At 41.8% G+C, this 18,984-nt stretch overlaps 3 protein-coding genes across 7 annotated transcripts in view; 1 reads left to right on the forward strand and 2 right to left on the reverse strand.

Annotated features, from left to right (window-relative positions):
- Nucleotides 1-4,245, reverse strand: part of POLB (DNA polymerase beta) — a 28,918-nt gene extending 24,673 nt beyond the window's left edge. For 2 of the 5 annotated variants that reach the window (XR_007474574.1, XR_007474575.1), the window contains exons 1-3: nt 4,013-4,209; nt 3,632-3,689; nt 1,258-1,324 (exon numbers count right to left, since the gene is read on the reverse strand). Coding sequence is in view for 2 of the 5 variants with exons in the window: in XM_004285066.2 (XP_004285114.1) it covers nt 1,258-1,324; nt 3,632-3,689; nt 4,013-4,073 (186 nt within the window). In the remaining 3 variants the exon portion in view is untranslated. Of the gene's footprint in view, nt 1-1,257; nt 1,325-3,631; nt 3,690-4,012 lie in introns of all 5 variants that reach the window. The other 3 variants (XM_004285066.2, XM_033415433.2, XM_049704208.1) reach the window with 3 other exon arrangements.
- PLAT (plasminogen activator, tissue type) overlaps nt 1-18,984 on the forward strand; it is a 249,087-nt gene that overhangs the window by 92,730 nt on the left and 137,373 nt on the right. The window lies entirely within an intron of this gene.
- The window catches only part of VDAC3 (voltage dependent anion channel 3), an 81,924-nt gene that overhangs the window by 43,713 nt on the left and 19,227 nt on the right, over nt 1-18,984 (reverse strand). The gene's annotated exons all lie outside the window — the stretch shown is intronic.

Genomic DNA, 18,984 nt, shown 5'->3' on the forward strand with positions numbered 1-18,984 from the left:
CTACATAGAAAATAAAAAATATAAAAGTCACATAAATATTATGCTTACCAAATCACTAAAAGATAAAGGAAAAAATGAGAAATGAAAAAACAGTGATCGTCACATGACCAGTTTTCAAACAAAGGACACAGAAAATTGAGCACCAGTAAAAATATATTCTCCCAAAGACAAAATGTTTAAATGATTGGCAAAAGAGAGCCCTAATGAGACAATTCTAAATGACCTTGCTTTTTCAAAATTAACTTTTGTTGTAGAAAAATTAGAAAATATAAAATTGCATAAAGAAAATATTAGAATCACTTGTTAATTTCATCACCCTGAAAATTAAAATAACCTGTAACCTTGCCACTTAACATCTGCTATGTACTGACTTCTTTTTTGCTCATATATATATGCAAAGTTACGTGCGTGTATATATGTATGTGTGTGTGTGTGTGTCTGTGTGTATACATACGGCTACTTTTTTCTTACAAAAATAGAATCATACTGCTTTGTAAAGTGCTTTAACTTAAAAATGAATCATGAACAAATGTCTGTATCGATAAATAAACTACAACATCTTTAATGACCGCATAGTGTATTATTGTAGGAATGTATCATAATTTACTTTAAGACTACCGTACAGGAGAACATTTAGATGTTTTCCAGTTTTTGAAATTATAACAATGCTGTCATGGACTTGCTCTAGAACAGAAGTTCTCAGGCTTCTACATACACCTGCATCACGTGAGGGATGTGTTGGAACAGAGAATGCCAAGTCCCACCTGAGAGTGACACTATTAGCATACAGGGCTTCACGGAAATTACAGAGAACAGGGCTAAAGGGGCTTAATCGTGTGCTTATTAGTAGGTAAGAGCTCCTCGGGAACACTAACTCACATAAGTTCCTCTACCTGGGGATCAGAAAGAACAGCTAGCGAGCAGACATGCGAGTACCGCTCTGTTACCACACTCTCCTTGAGGAGTAACACTCAAGCTGAAATTCAGCGTGAGAATGAGTACACATGTACGTGGCAAAGTAGAGAAAGAAAACTGTAATTACATATGTTAAAAAAAATCTTAAATCCACCCCCTCCCCCAATAAAAACACTCCAAGCTTGAAAAAGTATGCTTGAAACAGCATTAATATCATTCCAAGAAAGCAGTGAAATCTGCCCGTGTGGGTCAAGGCAGCTTCGGAGGCAAATTTCATCTTGTGGGAACCCATCAGATCGGTACATGTGTGAGCTCTTCGATCAACTTGCTCCCTAAACTTACCAGTTTCTTAGCTTCTGCTCCACTCTTTATTTTGTGTGGGTACTTTGCTATCACAGATGCTGCTTTTCTACAAGTAAAAAGAACAAAAAAAAGGAAAACCAATTGGAAAGCCAGCAAAGTATTAGTTTTTCTTAAACTGGAATATACATACAAACAAATATGCAGCTTAAACTTTCACCAAGGTGAACTTATCTTCCACATCCGTGTAAAACTTTAAAACTCAATGAGCTGACAGACCACCTGCATCTCTAACTTGTAAAAGTATCCTGAAAACCCTCGCATTTGAGAATAACACAGTTTCAACCGTATATGTAAAACTAGGGAGATCCAGGAAACCAGTAGGCTTTCCTTTCTGGGATTAAGTGGAAAATATCATTGAGCTTTTTTTTTAATAGCTAGTTTTTAGAAATTGTTCATAACTCTCCTTTCATAAAAAATGTGCCACCTAGAAGTATTCAAACTGCTACATGCCAAACTGGCTTATGGATGGTTATTTTTAAATTCATGGCTTAAAACTGTATTCCCCTATGTCCTTGTACCAGTTCTTTTTTTTCATTGCTCTCATTTCGGTTCCACGTAAAGCAGTGACCTGTATCCTTGCCATCTCCACACATACCTAGCTCAGTAGTCTGGTGACAGATTGGGTCCACCCTGGGAGCTCACTGATGGTATCCTGTCTATAATTTCAATGCTAAATGTAGTTTTTGGATAGTCTTTGAAGCCTTAGTTTTTCACTCTGTTCTAGCACATATAACCTTCAGATTTGGATTTCGACTTCTGTATTAGCATGTTACTGATGATGAGTCTGGAAAGGTAGGTTGAGGGCAATTTGTGGAGGAAATTGTTTCAGCAAAGACAAGCAGTTCCACATAATTGGCACTATGGCACAAAGCCTGAAAGGGAAGAAGAATTAAATCAGGAAAGGCCTTTTGTATGCAGATGCTTTGGGGTTTTACCAAGGTAAAGAGGAAATATTTAATTCAAGAGAATACTTTGGTCACATCAAGAGAAATGTATATGGGGACTGGGGGCTGGGGAGGAGCCTGCAGGGGTGGTAGGGCATCACCTGCTTTTCCAGACTTATTGCCTACTCAGACTATACCCCTTATGCAAACTGAATTACTGACTTCCTAGAAAATGCAATACCCCTTCGTGTCTCAGTGCCTTGGCTCATTTTGTTTCCTTTCTCTAGATTGTTCCTCCTCTCCCTTATCTCCTGATGGGTTCCTTGAAGACTAAACACCTCCTCTCTGAAGCCACCTGAGACTCAAGTAGAATACGGGGTTGAATCTCTCTCTGATTTTGAGATCATCAAATGTGTGGACAACAGTACAAATATTTTACAGAGGAATTCACAGGAGGTAAAGAAAGGGAGTGTAATCAGTTTTGAGTTATGGTGAGTGAGAAGGAAAGATGGGAGTTGAGTTTAGTTTTGAAAGGGTAGAGACAAAGGTAACATAGGCTTGAAAATCTGGAGAAAAGCCCAGTGAATACAGATCTGGAGTCACTGACTGGTATTCAAAGCCAAGAATGGTAAGATTGCCAAGGAAAGTATAAAAGTGAGAAAAGAGGGCTCAGGGCAGATCTCTGGGAACTACCAACATTAAAAGGTAAGATACAAGAGGAGAAAGAACAGAAGATTGTGCCATCATGGAAGTCAAGATGATGCCACTGAGAGTCCAGTAAGATGAGATATGGGTGAGAACCTTTTCAGAGGAATGGCAGGATGGAAATTACACTGCAATGAGATAAAGAATGACTGGGGATGAGGAAATCCAGGCAAGGAATACAGATTATTCAAGGTTAACTGTAAAGTGGAGGAAAGAAAAAGGTGCTAGCTAGAGGGCAGAGGGAGGTGAAGAAGACTGCTTTGTTTTTGCTCTTAAGAGCTGAGGGACTTGGACATGTTTACAGATTAAAGGGGCGGAAGCAGGCGGATATGGCATTAACGGCTAGGATAACGGCCCTGGTGAAATGGACAAGGATGAGATTCAAAAGGTGACAGATCAGCCACACACCAACCAGATGGAAAGATTCCCCTGAACCACATCTACTTTACAGCACAGACCTCACCCACTATCTTTCATTATGACTTAAAATCAAACTGCATTTTCAGTAATTCACGTTCAATGATGGGAAAAATATGTCTTAGCCTATTTTCAATCAGAATTGGCAACTAATCAAAACTGATCCTACAGAACTCTGCCCAAATTCTCCCAGAAATATCGCAGTAAAGTGCCACCAGAGTCAATACCCTCAGTTCTTGCTTTTTATCCCCTCCTACAGACGGTCCTAATATCCACTGGACCCTCAGCCCTGTTAATTGCCACACATCCGAGAACGCATGCTAACAGAGAATGCCCCCCCGTCCCACCTGTAGGCATTGTACTTGTGGATAGCCTGGTTCACGTTCTTCTCAAAGTTTGCGAGTTCTGAAAAGGCAACAAGAGGCTCGGTGAACAAGAACTACGAGTAAACAAACGAGAACTGAGTTTCCTGGAAGGAGGCGTAACGACCTCTTAAGGGACAGGGACCTCCCCGCTTGTACACCGGCCAGGCTAAGGGCAGCCCAAGCGTGACTCAAGGGTCTCCAGCAGGACTGACAATCTGCCACCGGCGCCGGAGGAAGATCCGCACGGAAGACTCCGGGCTGCTAGGGGCCGGACATCCTTGGGCTGTCGGGACTCGAGAGAAGGAAGGGAAAGCAGCGGGGAGGGAGGAGAGGAGAAAGGCAGCGGCGCCGGGCCGGGCTAACCTGTGAGCATGTCGGTGATGCCCCCGTTGAGCGTCTCCTGCGGCGCCTTCCGTTTGCTCATAGTGGCCTGCACCCGAGGACCGCAGAGAGCTCACAGCCAGGGAGGGTCCCCTTGCCCAGCTTTCGGGAGGGGCTGCGACCTGGAGAGGACGCAGGATCAGCCCAACGCGGCGAAACCAGCGCGACTGGCTGAACAATGAGGGCTTCTGACTGGGGGGGCGGGGGCGCGGCGCACGAGTGACGTCACAGTGAGGGGCGGGGCCGGTGGGGGGCCCAAGGCCAGGGGGCGGGGCCGGGGAGGGGCCTCAACGGCGAGAGAGAAAAAGGATCCTGGAGCCAGCAGGACCGGGAGGAGGATGTTGGACCCGAGCTTAGATTTGGAGGAAGGGAAATGGGAGCCTCAGGATTACAACCCAGTGGGGTTCCTATGGGAAGACTTGGACTCCTAACCTAAGGCGTTGTACCTGTCTTCCCGGGCATAACGTTTTCTTCAGTCCTCTCCGTAGAAGGGAAGTCTGGTTTTGACTCTGAAGTCAAAACTTCAGATGGTGGGGTATGTAAGATGATGGGGTATGTAAGATGATGGGGTGCGAGTAGAGTACATAGACCGCAATGCAGTCCCCGCTGCAGAGGAGTCCTGTAAGGCTGCGGCAGGAGTCTGGAATGAAATCTGCCGATCACAGGAATGCCTCCCATACTAAACTTTTTAGCAGATATGCCAACCAGTGTCAAAAGATATTTTATGTTTTATTCCCCTCCTTTTGCGGCAGGGGCCAAAGTGAAAAAAACACTAAGAAGCCCTTAAGCTAGATAATGAGCAATGCAACTGTCATTACAACATGATGACCTATATCTGAAAAATTTATAGTTCTGCTTAAGAAATGGAAATGTGACATCAGCAATATGTTACTTACAAGAGTAACTCCTGGGGTTCGTACTCAACTGCCAATTCCAGGCAATTGCTTTGTATATAAATAAATTAAAAGCTTAACAAAATGACATGGTTGCTGTAGAAAAATCTAAGAAATATATAAAAGGAGAATAGAAAAGTAACATAAATGATTATCTCACCATCCAGTTTAACCACTATCAATATTTTGGGACATATACTTCCAGTCTTCTAATCCAGTCCTTTCTAAATCCTTTTCAATAATGGAATAATTATTTAGATAAAATAAGTTTTTGTGATTAGGCTGTGTGGGTTTTTTTTGTTGTTGTTGTTCTTATTTACACTGTCAGTGTACATCTTAAGTTATGCTTCTTGGACATTTGTATTTCTTCTTTTCTGAATTTCCTATTTATATCCTTTGTTCATTTTTCTTATTTATTTATTTATTTTTGGCTGCGTTGGGTCTTCGTTGCTGCACTCTTGGTGCACGGGCTTCAGTAGTTGTGGCACACAGGTTCAGTAGCTGTGGTGCATGGACTTAGTTACTCCATGGCATGTGGGGTCTTCCTGGACCAGCGATTGAACCCATGTCCCCTGCATTGGCAGGTGGATTCTTAACCACTGTGCCACCAGTTCCTTTTTCTAATGGGGTAGTTGTCTGTTATGAACTTGTTAGATTTTTAAAATATTACTACTAACACTTTTTTGTATATTTTACTTGTAAAGTTTTTGTAAGTATTTGCACTATCCTCTTGTCCCTTGCCTTTTAACTTTATTCTAAAGCTTCTTGCCACCTTGATTCCCACCTTCATTTAGATATTCTCTGTTCTCCTTTTCTCCTATGCAATCTCTATTCCAGGTTATGTTCATATTATTTGGTTCCGAAGAATGATCATTTCTCATTTTAAAAAAAAGTTTTTATTCACCTCTGGATAATGAAAGTTACAACTTTAGGGAACTGTGGGATCCCTATATGAGTTATGTCAACTTTTAAAAGATCAGTGCCAGAAAATCCAAGGAAAATGATCAATTCTCTGTGCTCATCTTCTTGGATAAACCAGTAACATTTGATCCACTCATTCACTGTCTTCTGGAAACAATTTGTTTTCACTTGGCTTCTAAGTTAGCCCGTGCTCTGGGTTTCCCTTCTTCCTCAATCTTCCTTACTAGCCACCCCTTCTCAGGTGTTGGTTTGTTTGTGTGTGTGCTGGTTCCCAGCTCCTCCTCCACTCTCCAGCCTTGTGGGAAAGTGCCTCAGGCCTTGAGCCTTTAACCAGCTTTTCCACTCTGTCCAGCTTCGCCCTTTTAAATGCGAGTCCAGCTTGAAGACTCCTTTTATATTTCTAGCCCTGATCTCCCTTGAACTCTAGTCTCATATACCATCTCAAAGACGAAATGTCCTACAAACTCTTGCTTCCTGCCCCTCTAGCTTCTCCTTAACTCTTCCCCATATCCATTAATGACATTTAATCACCCTGCCATCAGGCCAAAATCCTAGGAGTCATTCTTAATTGCTCTCTTCACACCCCACATGCAATCTGTCAGCAAGTCTTGTCTGGTCTGTCTCCAGAATATTTATTCTGAATTGGATCACCTCTCACCGCTTCTGCTGCCACCACCCTAGTCCAGTCTACCATGATTTTGCTTCCCAATTACTACCACAGCCTCCTAGTGGCCTCCCCACTTCTGCTCTTATCCCCTAAAGCAGCGGTCCCCAACCTTTTTGGCACCAGGGACCGGTTTCGTGGAAGACGATTTCTCCATGGACCGGGGTCGGGGGGTGATGGTTGTGGGATGATTCAAGCGCTTTACATTTATTGTGCACTTTATTTCTATTATTATTACATTGTAGTATATAATGAAATAATTATACAACTCACCAGAATGTAGAATCAGTGGGAGCCCTGAGCTTGTTTTCACTTGCCACTCACTGATAGGGTTTTGATATGAGTCTGCAAGCAATTGATTTATGATGGTCTCTGTGCAGTCAAACCTCTCTGCTAATGATAATCTGTACTTAGAGCCGCTCCCCAGCGCTAGCATCACTGCCTCAGCTCCACCTCAGATCATCAGGCATTAGATTCTCATAAGGAACGTGCAGCCTAGCCTTCACATGCACAATTCACAGTACGGTTTGTGCTCCAATGAGAATCTAATGCCGCCGCTGATCTGACAGGAGGCGGAGCTCAGGCGGTAACGCGAGCGATGGGGAGCGGCTGTAAATACAGATGGAGCTTCGCTCATTCTCCCGCCTCTCACCTCCTGCTGTGCTGTGCAGCCTGGTTCCTAACAGGTACCAGCCCGTGGCCTGGGGGTTGGGGATGTCTACCCTAAAGGCCACGCTCCAAATAGGACAAGAGTGATTTTTTTAAAACATGTATCAGCATATGTCATTCATTTGCTTAAATACCTTCTCACTGCACTTAGAATAAAATCCAAGCTCCTTTCCATGGCCTTCAAGGCCTCATGTGTCCGCCTGCTACCAACTCCCCTGCTTCACTTCTTGCCACTTTCCCCTTTGTCTAGGACACAGGTGTGCACACAGGTACCTGCTTCAGGGCTCATGTCCCATTGTTCCGGCCACTGCCTGACTGCTTTCTGCTCATCATTTGAGTGACAGTCCTGAACAACCTTCAGGCACGCTCTGTTCCATTACCGCCTTTTATTTTCTTCTTAGTATGAACACTATTTGAAACATGTTAGTTGCCTATTACCTGCTCCCTGCCCGACCCTCCCTCCCACCAACATGGATTGTAAGCTCCATGGGAGAAGGGGCTTCATCGTTGTTCGCCACATAGAGGTGCTCAATAAAACTTGGATGAATATCCTAAATTATAATCTTGCTGAAGTGAAGTGTCAAATATTTCAAATTACACAGGATACTGACCGATTATGATGTGGGATGGCTGATCATCTCAGGTTGGCAGGGACTGAGAGGTTTACTAAGATACAAGTGGTTTATTAAAGAAGAGGTTTACTAAGATACAACTTTCAAGGCTAAAACCAGGAAAATTCTGGGCAAACCGAGACAAGTGGGTCATCCTAAGTTTTGTCACCATTTTAACAAATCGTGACACTAACAAAACCTAATTTGGAATATAACAGCCCCTGTCTCTCGTTTTAGGATTCCCAAAGCCTGAACCCTTTAAAGAGAGCGTGCTCTGTACTTCTGAGATAAATGTGATTGAGGGAGTATCTCTGGGGTAAAAATTGCTCATTCAATCAAAAAACACTTATTGAATACCTACTAAGAGGCAGGCACTGCTCTGGAGTCTGGGTATACAGCAATGAACAGACCGAGTTCCATCTTGCAGAGGTTTTTTTTAAATTGAAGTATAGTTGATTTACAATATTGTGTTAGTTTCAGGTATACAGCAAAGTGATTTGGTTATATATATATATATATATATATATATATATATATATATACATATACACACATATATATTTTTGACCAAATATATATATATATTCTTTTAAAATATATATATAACCAAATATATATACATTCTGTTAAAATATATATACATTTAAGATATATATACATTCTTTTTGAAATCTTTTCCATTTAGGTTATTACAAGATATTGAATATAGTTCCCTGTGCTATACAGTAAATCCTTGTTGCTTATCTATTTTGTATATGGTAGTGTGTATCTGTTAATCCCATGCTTTGTGGATCTTTTTAGTGGGGGTGTGGAGGGACAAATAAATATATCAGATGGTGATAAGTGGCATAAAAACAAAGAAGCCCGGACTTCCCTGGTGGTGCAGTGGTTAAGAATCCTCCTGCCAATGCAGGGCACATGGGTTTGAGCCCTGGTCTGGGAAGACCCCACATGCTACGGAGCAACTAAGCCCATGCGCCACAACTACTGAGCCTGTGCTCTAGAGCCCATGAGCCACAACTACTGAGCCCACGAGCCACAACTACTGAAGCCCACGCGCCTAGAGTCCGTGCTCTGCAACAAGAGAAGCCACCGCAATGAGAAGCCCGCGCACGGCAACGAAAAGTAGCTCCCACTCGCCGCAACTAGAGAAAGCCTGCATGCAGCAATGAAGACCCAACACAGCCAAAAAAAACTATATATATATATATATATATATATATATATATATATATATATATATATAAAGCTTAAAAAAAAAAAACCCAAAGAAGTCAAGACAACAGAGTTACAGGGCAGTGCCTGGGAGGTGGGGAAGGGGATGGGTACCAGGATAGAGAGGATGACCAGGAGAGGCCTCTCTGATGAGGCCATGGATGAACAGAGATGTAGGTGAAGAGGAAGGGACACAGGAGGATATCTGGGGAGAAAGTGATCCAGGCACTTAACAAATGGTGATACTGATGAGACCAAATTTGGAACGAAATCTTTTTCTTTTATTCGAGGACCAGCAAGGAGGATAGTGTGGGTGGTGCAGAGTGAGCGAGGATGAGGGGAACAGATGACGAGGTCAGAGGTGTGTTCAGAGGAGGATGCAGCCAGCCCAAGGCCAGGGAGGTGGCCAGAGCACAGCATCAGAGGGAGGGTAGGAGGTGAGGTCAGAGAACAGCAGGGCCAGATCCTACAGGGCCACTGTGAGAACTTCTGGCTTTACTAAGAGTAGGGTGGGAACCCTTTCAGGGTTGTGAGCAGAGGAGTGACTGGATCTGAGTTGGTTTTAAAAGACATATTCTGGCTGATGTAGGGGAGTGAGGACATAACAGGAGGATAACAGTTAGGAGGATAATGCAATAATGCATTAGGACATAACAGTTAGGAGGATAATGCAATAATACAGGCAAGAAGTGATGATGCCTTGGGCCAGGTGAGGCTGAAGGAGATGGTAAGAAGTACTCATATTCCAGCTCTAGGCTGAAGGTTGAGCCAACAGGATTCACTGATGGATGGGTGGTGGGATGTGAGCTCGAGAGAGAGAGGTCAGGGATGACTCCATGGTTCCGTGACTGAGCTACTGGAAGAGAAGAGCTGCCATGTAAGGAGATGGGAGACCATGGAGCGCACAATGGAAGGGAGAAATCGGGAGCTGGCTTTGGAATGTGAGATGCCTGTTCCACATCCACTCAGCAATGCTGAAGGGTCAGTCGGGTACATTATTCTGGAGTTCAGGGTTGAGGTGAATGAATCAGCATAGTGTGGGATTTAAAGCCATGAAGCAGGATTAAATCACCTTGGGAGTAAAGATAGATTACATAAGAGAACTCCTGGTGGGATGTGGGGAGGGCAACTAGTTTAGAGGTCAGGGAGAGGTCATGGAATCAACCAAGAAAACAGGAAGAGCCACCAATAAGCATGAAAAGGATTAGATTAGGTGATGCATGTGGAAAACCTTCCATAAAGAAGAAACAATTGGTGTATACAGAGGAATGTGAAGTCAGGAACCAAGATGAATGCAAATGAACTTATTTACAAAACAGAAAGAGACTCACAGACATAGAAAACAAACTTATGGTTATTGAAGGGGAAACGGGGGGGGGGGGCGGGGGGAGATAAATTAGAAGTGTGGGATTAACAGATTCACACTACTATATATAAAATAGATAAACAAGGACCTACTGTGTAGCACAGGGAACTATACTCAATATCTTGTAATAACCCACAATGGAAAAGAATCTGAAAAAGAATATATACATAACTGAGTCACTTTGCTGTACACCTGAAATACTATACTTCAATTAAAAAATTCTAATTATAAGATTGAAAAAAAAAAGAAACCAAGATGGGATCATGTATGCCAGAATGTGGAGACTAGACTTTAATCTTTAGGTGCTGTAGGGTCACTGGAAGATTTCACATAGCCAAGTGACATTTTTCAATTTTCCTTTAGTAAAATCACTCTAGCAGCACTACAAAGAATGAATTTTTGTTTTGTGGGAGGTGTTAGAAACTGGGCTGAAAGCAGGGAGACTATTTTAAAAATTAAGGCAAGACGGGCTTCCCTGGTGGCGCAGTGGTTGAGAGTCCGCCTGCCGATGCAGGGGACACGGGTTCGTGCCCCGGTCCGGGAGGATCTCACATGCCGTGGAGCGGCTGGGCCCGTGAGCCATGGCCGCTGAGCCTGCGCGTCCGGAGCCTGTGCTCCGCAACGGGAGAGACCACAGCAGTGAGAGGCCCGCGTACCGCAAAAAAAAAAAAAAAAAAAAAACATTAAAATGTAGAAAATAGGGAGGGAGTGAAGAAGATGCAGGGGTCCAGCACAATCACTAACCTCCAGTTCATAGGACTTAGTGGAAGGCAATGCTAATACTTGAAATCAAAAATATACAAGTAACAGGTTTGGGGGAGGGGAGATAATAAAGTCAGTGTTTCTGAGGTAATGGGATATGTTTACCACAGGTAGATATACAAATTTGAAATTTAGGGATAAAAATGTAGATTTATGAGCCAGCCACATAAAGATGACAGTCCATGTACATCAACCATGAGAAAAAAAAAAGAATTTCCCTTCAATTTCATAAAATATACATTCTACTTTGAGTGCCCATGGAAAAAGTATAGGCCCATTTCAGATATTAAAATAATATAAAAATATCAAATAAAATATTAGCTGATTTTCAGAACAAAAAATTATATGGCAGTGAAACTACTCTGTACAATACTATAATGGTGGATACACGTTATTATACATTTGTCCAAACTTACAGAATGTACAACACCTAGGGGGAAGCCTGATGTAACCTATGGCCTCTGGATGATAATGATGTGCAGTGTAGGATCATCAGTTGTAACAAGTGTACCGTCTGGTGGGGATGTTGGTGGTGGGGGAGGTGACACATGTGTGGGGGCAGGGGGTCTCTGGGACATCTTTGCACCTTCTGCCCAACTTTTCTGTGAGCCCAAAACTGCTTTAAAAAGTAAAGTCTATTTTTAAAAATCTTGAGCAAGTAGAGTTTATCCTAGCAATACCAGAACAGCTTAACACCGGAAAAATCTAACAGTGCAATTTCTCACTATAATGGGATAAAGGAAAAAATACATCACATGATAATCTCAATATATAAATAAAAAGCATTTGATAAAGTTCAAACCAATTTATGGTTTTAAAAGGACTCAGAAAACTGAACAGTAGAAAATATTCTTCACTTGACAAAGACTCTCTGATAAAAGCCTAGGGTAAACGCTCTTTTTGACAGGGAAACTTTAGTCTCAGAAGAGGGCAGAGATGTCCACTATCATCACAACTGTACAAACAGTACTGGAGATCCTAGCCAATGCAGTAAGACAGGAGAAAGAAATAAAAGGCATCAGGATTAGAAGGGAAAAGACAAAGCCATAATTATTTGCAACTAAAAATAACTTTTATACAGATAACACAATAGAGTCAAGATAAACTATTATAACTCATAAAAGTCCAGTAAGGTTCTCAGATACACAATTGACTTATAAACATTAATTAATACTTTCCCATGAGTAACAGCCAGTAAAAAAAAAAAAAAAATTGTAGAAGTAAAATATATTGGAAAAAATGACATAAGTTAGGGGCTTCCCTGGTGGTGCAGTGGTTGAGAATCTATCTGTCTGCCAACGCAGGGGACACGGGTTCGAGCCCTGGTCTGGGAAGATCCCACATGCCGCAGAGCAACTAGGCCTGTGAGCCACAACTACTGAGCCTGCGCATCTGGAGCTTGTGCTCCGCAACAAGAGAGGCCGTGACAGTGAGAGGCCCGCGTGCCGTGATGAAGGGTGGCCCCCGCTCACTGCAACTAGAGAAAGCCCACACACAGAAATGAAGACCCAACACAGCCAAAATTAAATAAATAATTTTTTAAAAAATGACCTAAGTTACAATAGAACAAAACAACAAACTGTCTAGAAATTTTTTTAATGCACAACATCTACATGGGGAAAATATTTAAGTTATTTAAAAGCTTTACAGAAGACCTGAATAAATGGACAGATACAATACAGGGATGAATCTCACAGCCATATGTTGAGGGAAAGAAGTCAGACACCAAAGAGTATATACTATGTGACTACATTTATATGAAGTGCAAATAGGCAAAACTAATCTACAGTGAGAGAAGTCAGAATACTGGTTCCCTCATAAGGATCAGAGCAGAAATAAATGAAATAGAAATGAAGAAAACAATAGCAAAGATCAATAAAACTAAAAGCTGGTTTTTTGAGAAGATAAACAAAACTGATAAACCTTTAGCCAGACTCATCAAGAAAAAAAAGGAGAGGACGCAAATCAATAAAATTAGAAACGAAAAAGGAGAAATCACAACTGACACCACAGAAATACAAAAGATTATAAGAGACTACTACAAACAAAAATATGCCAATAAAATGGACAACCACACAGAAATGGACAAATTATTGGAAAGGTACAATTTTCCAACAGTGAACCAGGAAGAATTAGAAAATATAAACAGACCTATCACAAGTAATGAAATTGAAACTGTAATTAAAAATCTTCTAACAAACAAAAGTCCAGGACCAGATGGCTTCACAGGTGAATTCTATCAAACATTTACAGAAGGGCTAACACCCATCCTTCTCAAACTCTTCCAAAAAACTGCAGAGAGAGGAACACTCCCAAATTTGTTCTACAAGGCCACCATCACCCTGATACCAAAACTAGACAAAGATATCACAAAAAAAGAAAATTACAGACCAATATCACTGATGAATATACAGGCAAAAATCCTCAACAAAATACTAGCAAACAGAATCCAACAACACATTAAAAGGATCATGCACCATGATCAAGTGGGATTTATCCCAGGAATGCAAGGATTCTTCAATATATTCAAATCAATCAATGTGATACACCATATTAACAAATTAAGGAATAAAATCTATATGATCATCTTGATAGAGGCAGAAAAAGCTTTTGACAAAATTCAACACTGATTTATGATAAAACCTCTCCAGAAAATGGGCATAGAGGGAAACTGCCTCAACATAATAAAGGCCATATATGACAAAATCCACAGCAAACATCATGCTCAATGATGAAAAACTGAAAGCATTTCCACTAAGATCAGGAACAAGACGAGGAGGTCCACTCTTGCCACTCTTACTCAACATAGTTTTGGAAGTCCTAGCCATGGCAATCAGAGAAGAAAAAGAAATAAAAGGAATACAAATTGGAAAAGAAGAAGTAAAACTGTCACTGTTTGCCAATGACATGATACTATACATAGAAAATCCTAAAGATGCCCCCAGAAAACTACTAGAACTAATCAATGAATTTGGTAAAGTTGCAGGATACAAAATTAATGCACAGAAATCTCTTGCATTCCTATACATTAACAAGGAAAAATCAGAAAGAGAAATTAAGGAAACAATCTCATTTACCATCGTAACAAAAAGAATAAAATACCTAGGAATAAACCTACCTAAGGAGGCAAAAGACCTATACTCAGAAAACTATAAAACACTGATGAAAGAAATCAAAGATGACATAAACAGATGGAGAAATACACCATGTTCTTGGACAGGAAGAATCAATATTGTGAAAATGACTATACTACCCAAAGCAATCTACAGATTCAATGCAATCCTTATCAAATAGCCAATGGCATTCTTCACAGAATTAGAACAAAAAATTTTACAATTTGTATAGAAACAGAAAAGACCCCAAATAGCCAAAGCAATCTTGAGAAAGAAAAACGGAGCTGGAGGAATAAGGATCCCTGACTTCAAACTATACTACAAAGCTACAGTAATCAAGACAGTATGGTATTGGCACAAAACCAGAAATATAGATCAATGGTACAGGATAGAAAGTCCAGAGATAAACCCACGCACCTATGTTCATCTAATTTATGACAAAGGAGGCAAGAACATAAAATGGAGAAAAGACAGCCTCTTCAATAAGTGGTGCTGGGAAAACTGGACAGCTACATGTAAAAGAATGAAATTAGAACACTTCCTAACACCACACACAAAAATAAACTCAAAATGGATTAAAGACCTAAATGTAAGGCCAGACACTATAAAACTCTTAGAGGAGGGCTTCCCTGGTGGCGCAGTGGTTGAGAGTCCACCTGCTGATGCAGGGGACATGGGTTCGTGCCCCTGTCCAGGAAGATCCCACATGCCACAGAATGGCTGGGCCCGTGAGCCATGGCCACTGAGCCTGCACGTCCGGAGCCTGTGCTCCGCAATGTGAGAGGCCATAGCAGTGAGAGGCCCGCGCACTGAAAAAAAAAAAGAAAAGAAAAAAAAACTCTTAGAGGAAAACAGGAAAAACACTCTTTGACATAAACCACAGCAAGATCTTTTTTGACCCACCTCCTAGAGTAATGAAAATAAAAACAAAAATAAACAAATGGAACCTACTTAAACTTCAAAGCTTTTGCACAGCAAAGGAAACCATAAACAAGACGAAAAGACAACCCACAGAATGGGAGAAAATATTTGCAAACGAAGCAACAGACAAAGGATTAATCTCCAAAGTATATAAACAACTCATGTAGCTCAATTTCAAAAAAAAACCAAACAACCCAATTAATAAATGGGCGGAAGACCTAAGTAGACACTTCACCAAAGAAGACATACAGACGGCCAAGAGGCGCATAATAAGCTGCTCAACATCACTAATTATTAAAGAAATGTGAATCAAAAGTACAATGCGTTATCATCTCACACCAGTCAGAATGGCCATCATCAAAAAATCTACAAACAATAAACGCTGGAGAGGGTGTGGAGAAAAGGGAACCCTCATGCATTGTTGGTGGGAATGTAAATTGATACAGCCACTGTGGAGAACAGTATGGAGGTTCCTTATAAAACTAAATAGAACTACCATATGACACAGCAATCCCACTACTGGGCATATACCCTGAGAAAACCATAATTTAAAAGGACACATGTACCTCAGTGCTCATTGCAGCACTATTTACAATAGCCAGGACATGAAAACAACCTAAATGCCCAATGACAGATGAATGGATAAAGATGATACATATATACAATGGAATATTACTCAGCCATAAAAAGGAACGAAATTGGGTCATTTGTAGTGAGGTGGATGGATCTAGAGTCTGTCATACAGAGTGAAGTAAGTCATAAAGAGGAAAACAGTTATTGTATATTAAGGCATATATATGGAATCTAGAAAAATGGTACAGATGAACCTATTTGCAGGGCAGGAATAGAGACGTAGATAGAGTGAAGGGACATGTGGACACAGGGTGGGAAGGGGAGGGTGGGACAAATTGGGAGATTAGGATTGACATATATGCACTACCATGCATAAAATAGATAGCTAGTGGGAACCTGCTATAAAGCACAGGCAGCTCAGCTCAGTGCTCTGTGATGACCTAGAGGGGTGGGATGGGGTGGGGGTGGGAGGGAGATCCAAGAGGAGGGGATATAGGTATACTTATAGCTGATTCACTTAATTGTACAGCAGAAACTAACACAACATGGTAAAGCAATTATACTCCAATAAAAAATAATAGGGCTTCCCTGGTGGCGCAGTGGTTGAGAGTCCGCCTGCCGATGCAGGGGACGCGGGTTCATGCCCCGGTCCGGGAAGATCTCACAGGCCGCGGAGCGGCTGGGCCCGTGAGCCATGGCCGCTGAGTCTGCGCGTCCGAAGCCTGTGCTCCGCAACGGGAGAGGCCACAGCGGTGAGAGGCCCGCGTACCGCAAAAACAACAACAACAACAAAATAATAATAATTAAAAGAAAAAAAGAAGAAGCACCAGAGTCAAGCTCAAGGAAAAGCTCTCCAGAGAAGTGCCCCTTGAGCTGAGCTTTGAGGAAGGAGTTGAAAGGGGGGCAGTTGGGCAAGGTGGCGGTAGAGGAGGAGGACGGAGGAGGAAGGAAGGATAGGACTCCAAAGGACATGTCTGAAGGCCCAAGGCTAGAAATAGCTTCCTTTAGAGAAGTTCAAGTAATTCCTATTTTTTTTTTTTAATTCATAGCCAATTATTTTAAGCACTGATTTTTGGTTTTTTGGCTGTGTTGGGTCTTTGTTGCTGCGTGTGGGCTTTCTCTAGGTGCGGCGAGCGGGGGCTACTCTTAATTGCGGTGCGCGGGCTTCTCATTGCAGTGGCTTCTCTTGTTGCGGAGCACGGGCTCTAGAGCGCAGGCTCAGTAGTTGTGGTGCACGGGCTCAGTTGCTCCGCGGCATGTGGAATCTGCTTGGACCAGGGCTCAAACCCGTGTCCCTGCATTGGCAGGCAGATTCTTAACCACCGCACCACCAGGGAAGTCCCAAGTAATTCTTTAAAGCAGATACAAAGGGTAAAGTTGAAAAATAAATAGTGGGAAATACAGCTTAAGAATCAGGAAGAAGTTATATCTTGAAGGGCCTTGTGTGCTGAATTTGAACTTTGTCCTGAAAGCTACGGGAAGCTCTTGAAAGATTTTAAGTAGGAAATAGATGATACAATTTGCTTTTCAGAAAGATCATTTTATCAGTAATGTTGAGGACACATAGGAGGGTTGAGTAGATTGTAGGGAAACCAGTTAGAAGACTACTGCAGTAGTGCCTGATAGAGGTGATGAGAGTCTGAATTTAGGCAGTGAGAGTGGCTGTAGAAATGAAATTGAGGGAGGACAGGGAGAGAGGGAGGGATTGACACAAGAGGTAATAAAAAGAGACTTGGGAGAACCTGAAGACTAACTGAGTGTGAGGGTTGAGTGAGAATGAGAATAGAGAAAGATTCCCAGGCTTCTAGGTTAGGTATCTGGCGATTTGACGATGCCACTTACTGAGACAGAAGCCAGAATTGGAACAGAAAGACGATGTGTTTGGTTTGAGGCATATTTAATTTGGTGTGTCTATGAGACATCCAAGTGGAGATGTCAGATAAATGGATATCTGGGTCTGGAGTTCAGCAGTGATCAGGGCTGAAGATAAAGACTTAGAAGTCACCAGAATAAAAATGGTGGCTGAAACCCTGGGTTAAGGAGAGTGCTTAGTTAAAAAACAAATTAGGGAACACCGATTTAGCAGGTCATCAGAAGAAGAGGAAGCCTTGAAAGATATTAAGAAGAAATGTCCAGAAAGGCAGAAGGAAAACATAATGATAAGCACCATTTTGGGGGATACCTATTGCCTTCTAGTGAATGGCCTGGGACCTTTATATACATCATTTCACTGAATTCTTATGGCAACCCTAGAAGGTACATGTTTTCAAACAGAAAAACTTAAGTTCTGAAAAGTTAAGTAATTTGACAAGTGTATGTTTGGCCTCTGGAGTCAGATGAGACCTAGATTGAAAACCGACCTCCCAGTAGCTATGGGATGTGTGCAGATTTGTAATCTCTCTGAGTCTCGATTTCCTCGTCCACATAGGATACAAATAGAACCTACCTCTGGGATTGTTGTGAGGATTAGATGAGATAGCATATGTAAATTGCCTGGCACTGAGTGGGTACTCGATACCTGATAGCTTTATCCTTATTAATAACTATAACCACATATAACTATGTTAACAAGTTACTGTCTCTTCTTTAGCTTCAAATTCTCACCTAAGGTCCTTAGTGTACAACTGAGAGCTGAGCCGGGCGAAACTATTATAAGGCTTTGCTAAAGACTTAGGCATAGCTAGATGGGAATGAACACAGAGAGCAACGTAATGCTTGAAAATCTGAAAGTGTATCACTTCATCTTAGGATCCCCTGCAGGGCAGTACTGCCTTCCTGACTAGTCCTTGGGAGAAGCCATTTTTCCATACCACCAGGGAGCATCATCAAATAGCCAGTACACCTAAAAGCCCAGCAAGAGTGTGGTCCCACAGGAAGTCAGGAGTTCTCACCCAAGTCTAAGACCCACCTTCCAAGATCTTGACATCTGTCTGAGGAACTGCCCTTTCCAGATGATTGATGCAGGGATGCTCACTTTCTCCAGAGAAAATCATGTCTACCTCTACGAGGATGGTCTTACACTATGGCCTCAACAGTAGAGCCTTATTAGAACACAACAGAATAAGCCCAATGAGGGTTATACCCTTTTCGTAATTCCTAGAAAAGATGAGATTCCTTATACAAACTCTTCATAATCTTTCAAAACCCTGCTACGCAAAGTCACTCTGAAAAGTGAGTTTGGATAAAGCCAGAAACTGACTATAGTCCAAGTACAACAACAAGACATATAGCAAAAGGGACCTACCA

The sequence above is a fragment of the Orcinus orca genome, chromosome 21 (assembly GCF_937001465.1).
Source record: "Orcinus orca chromosome 21, mOrcOrc1.1, whole genome shotgun sequence".
NCBI lineage: Eukaryota > Metazoa > Chordata > Mammalia > Artiodactyla > Delphinidae > Orcinus > Orcinus orca.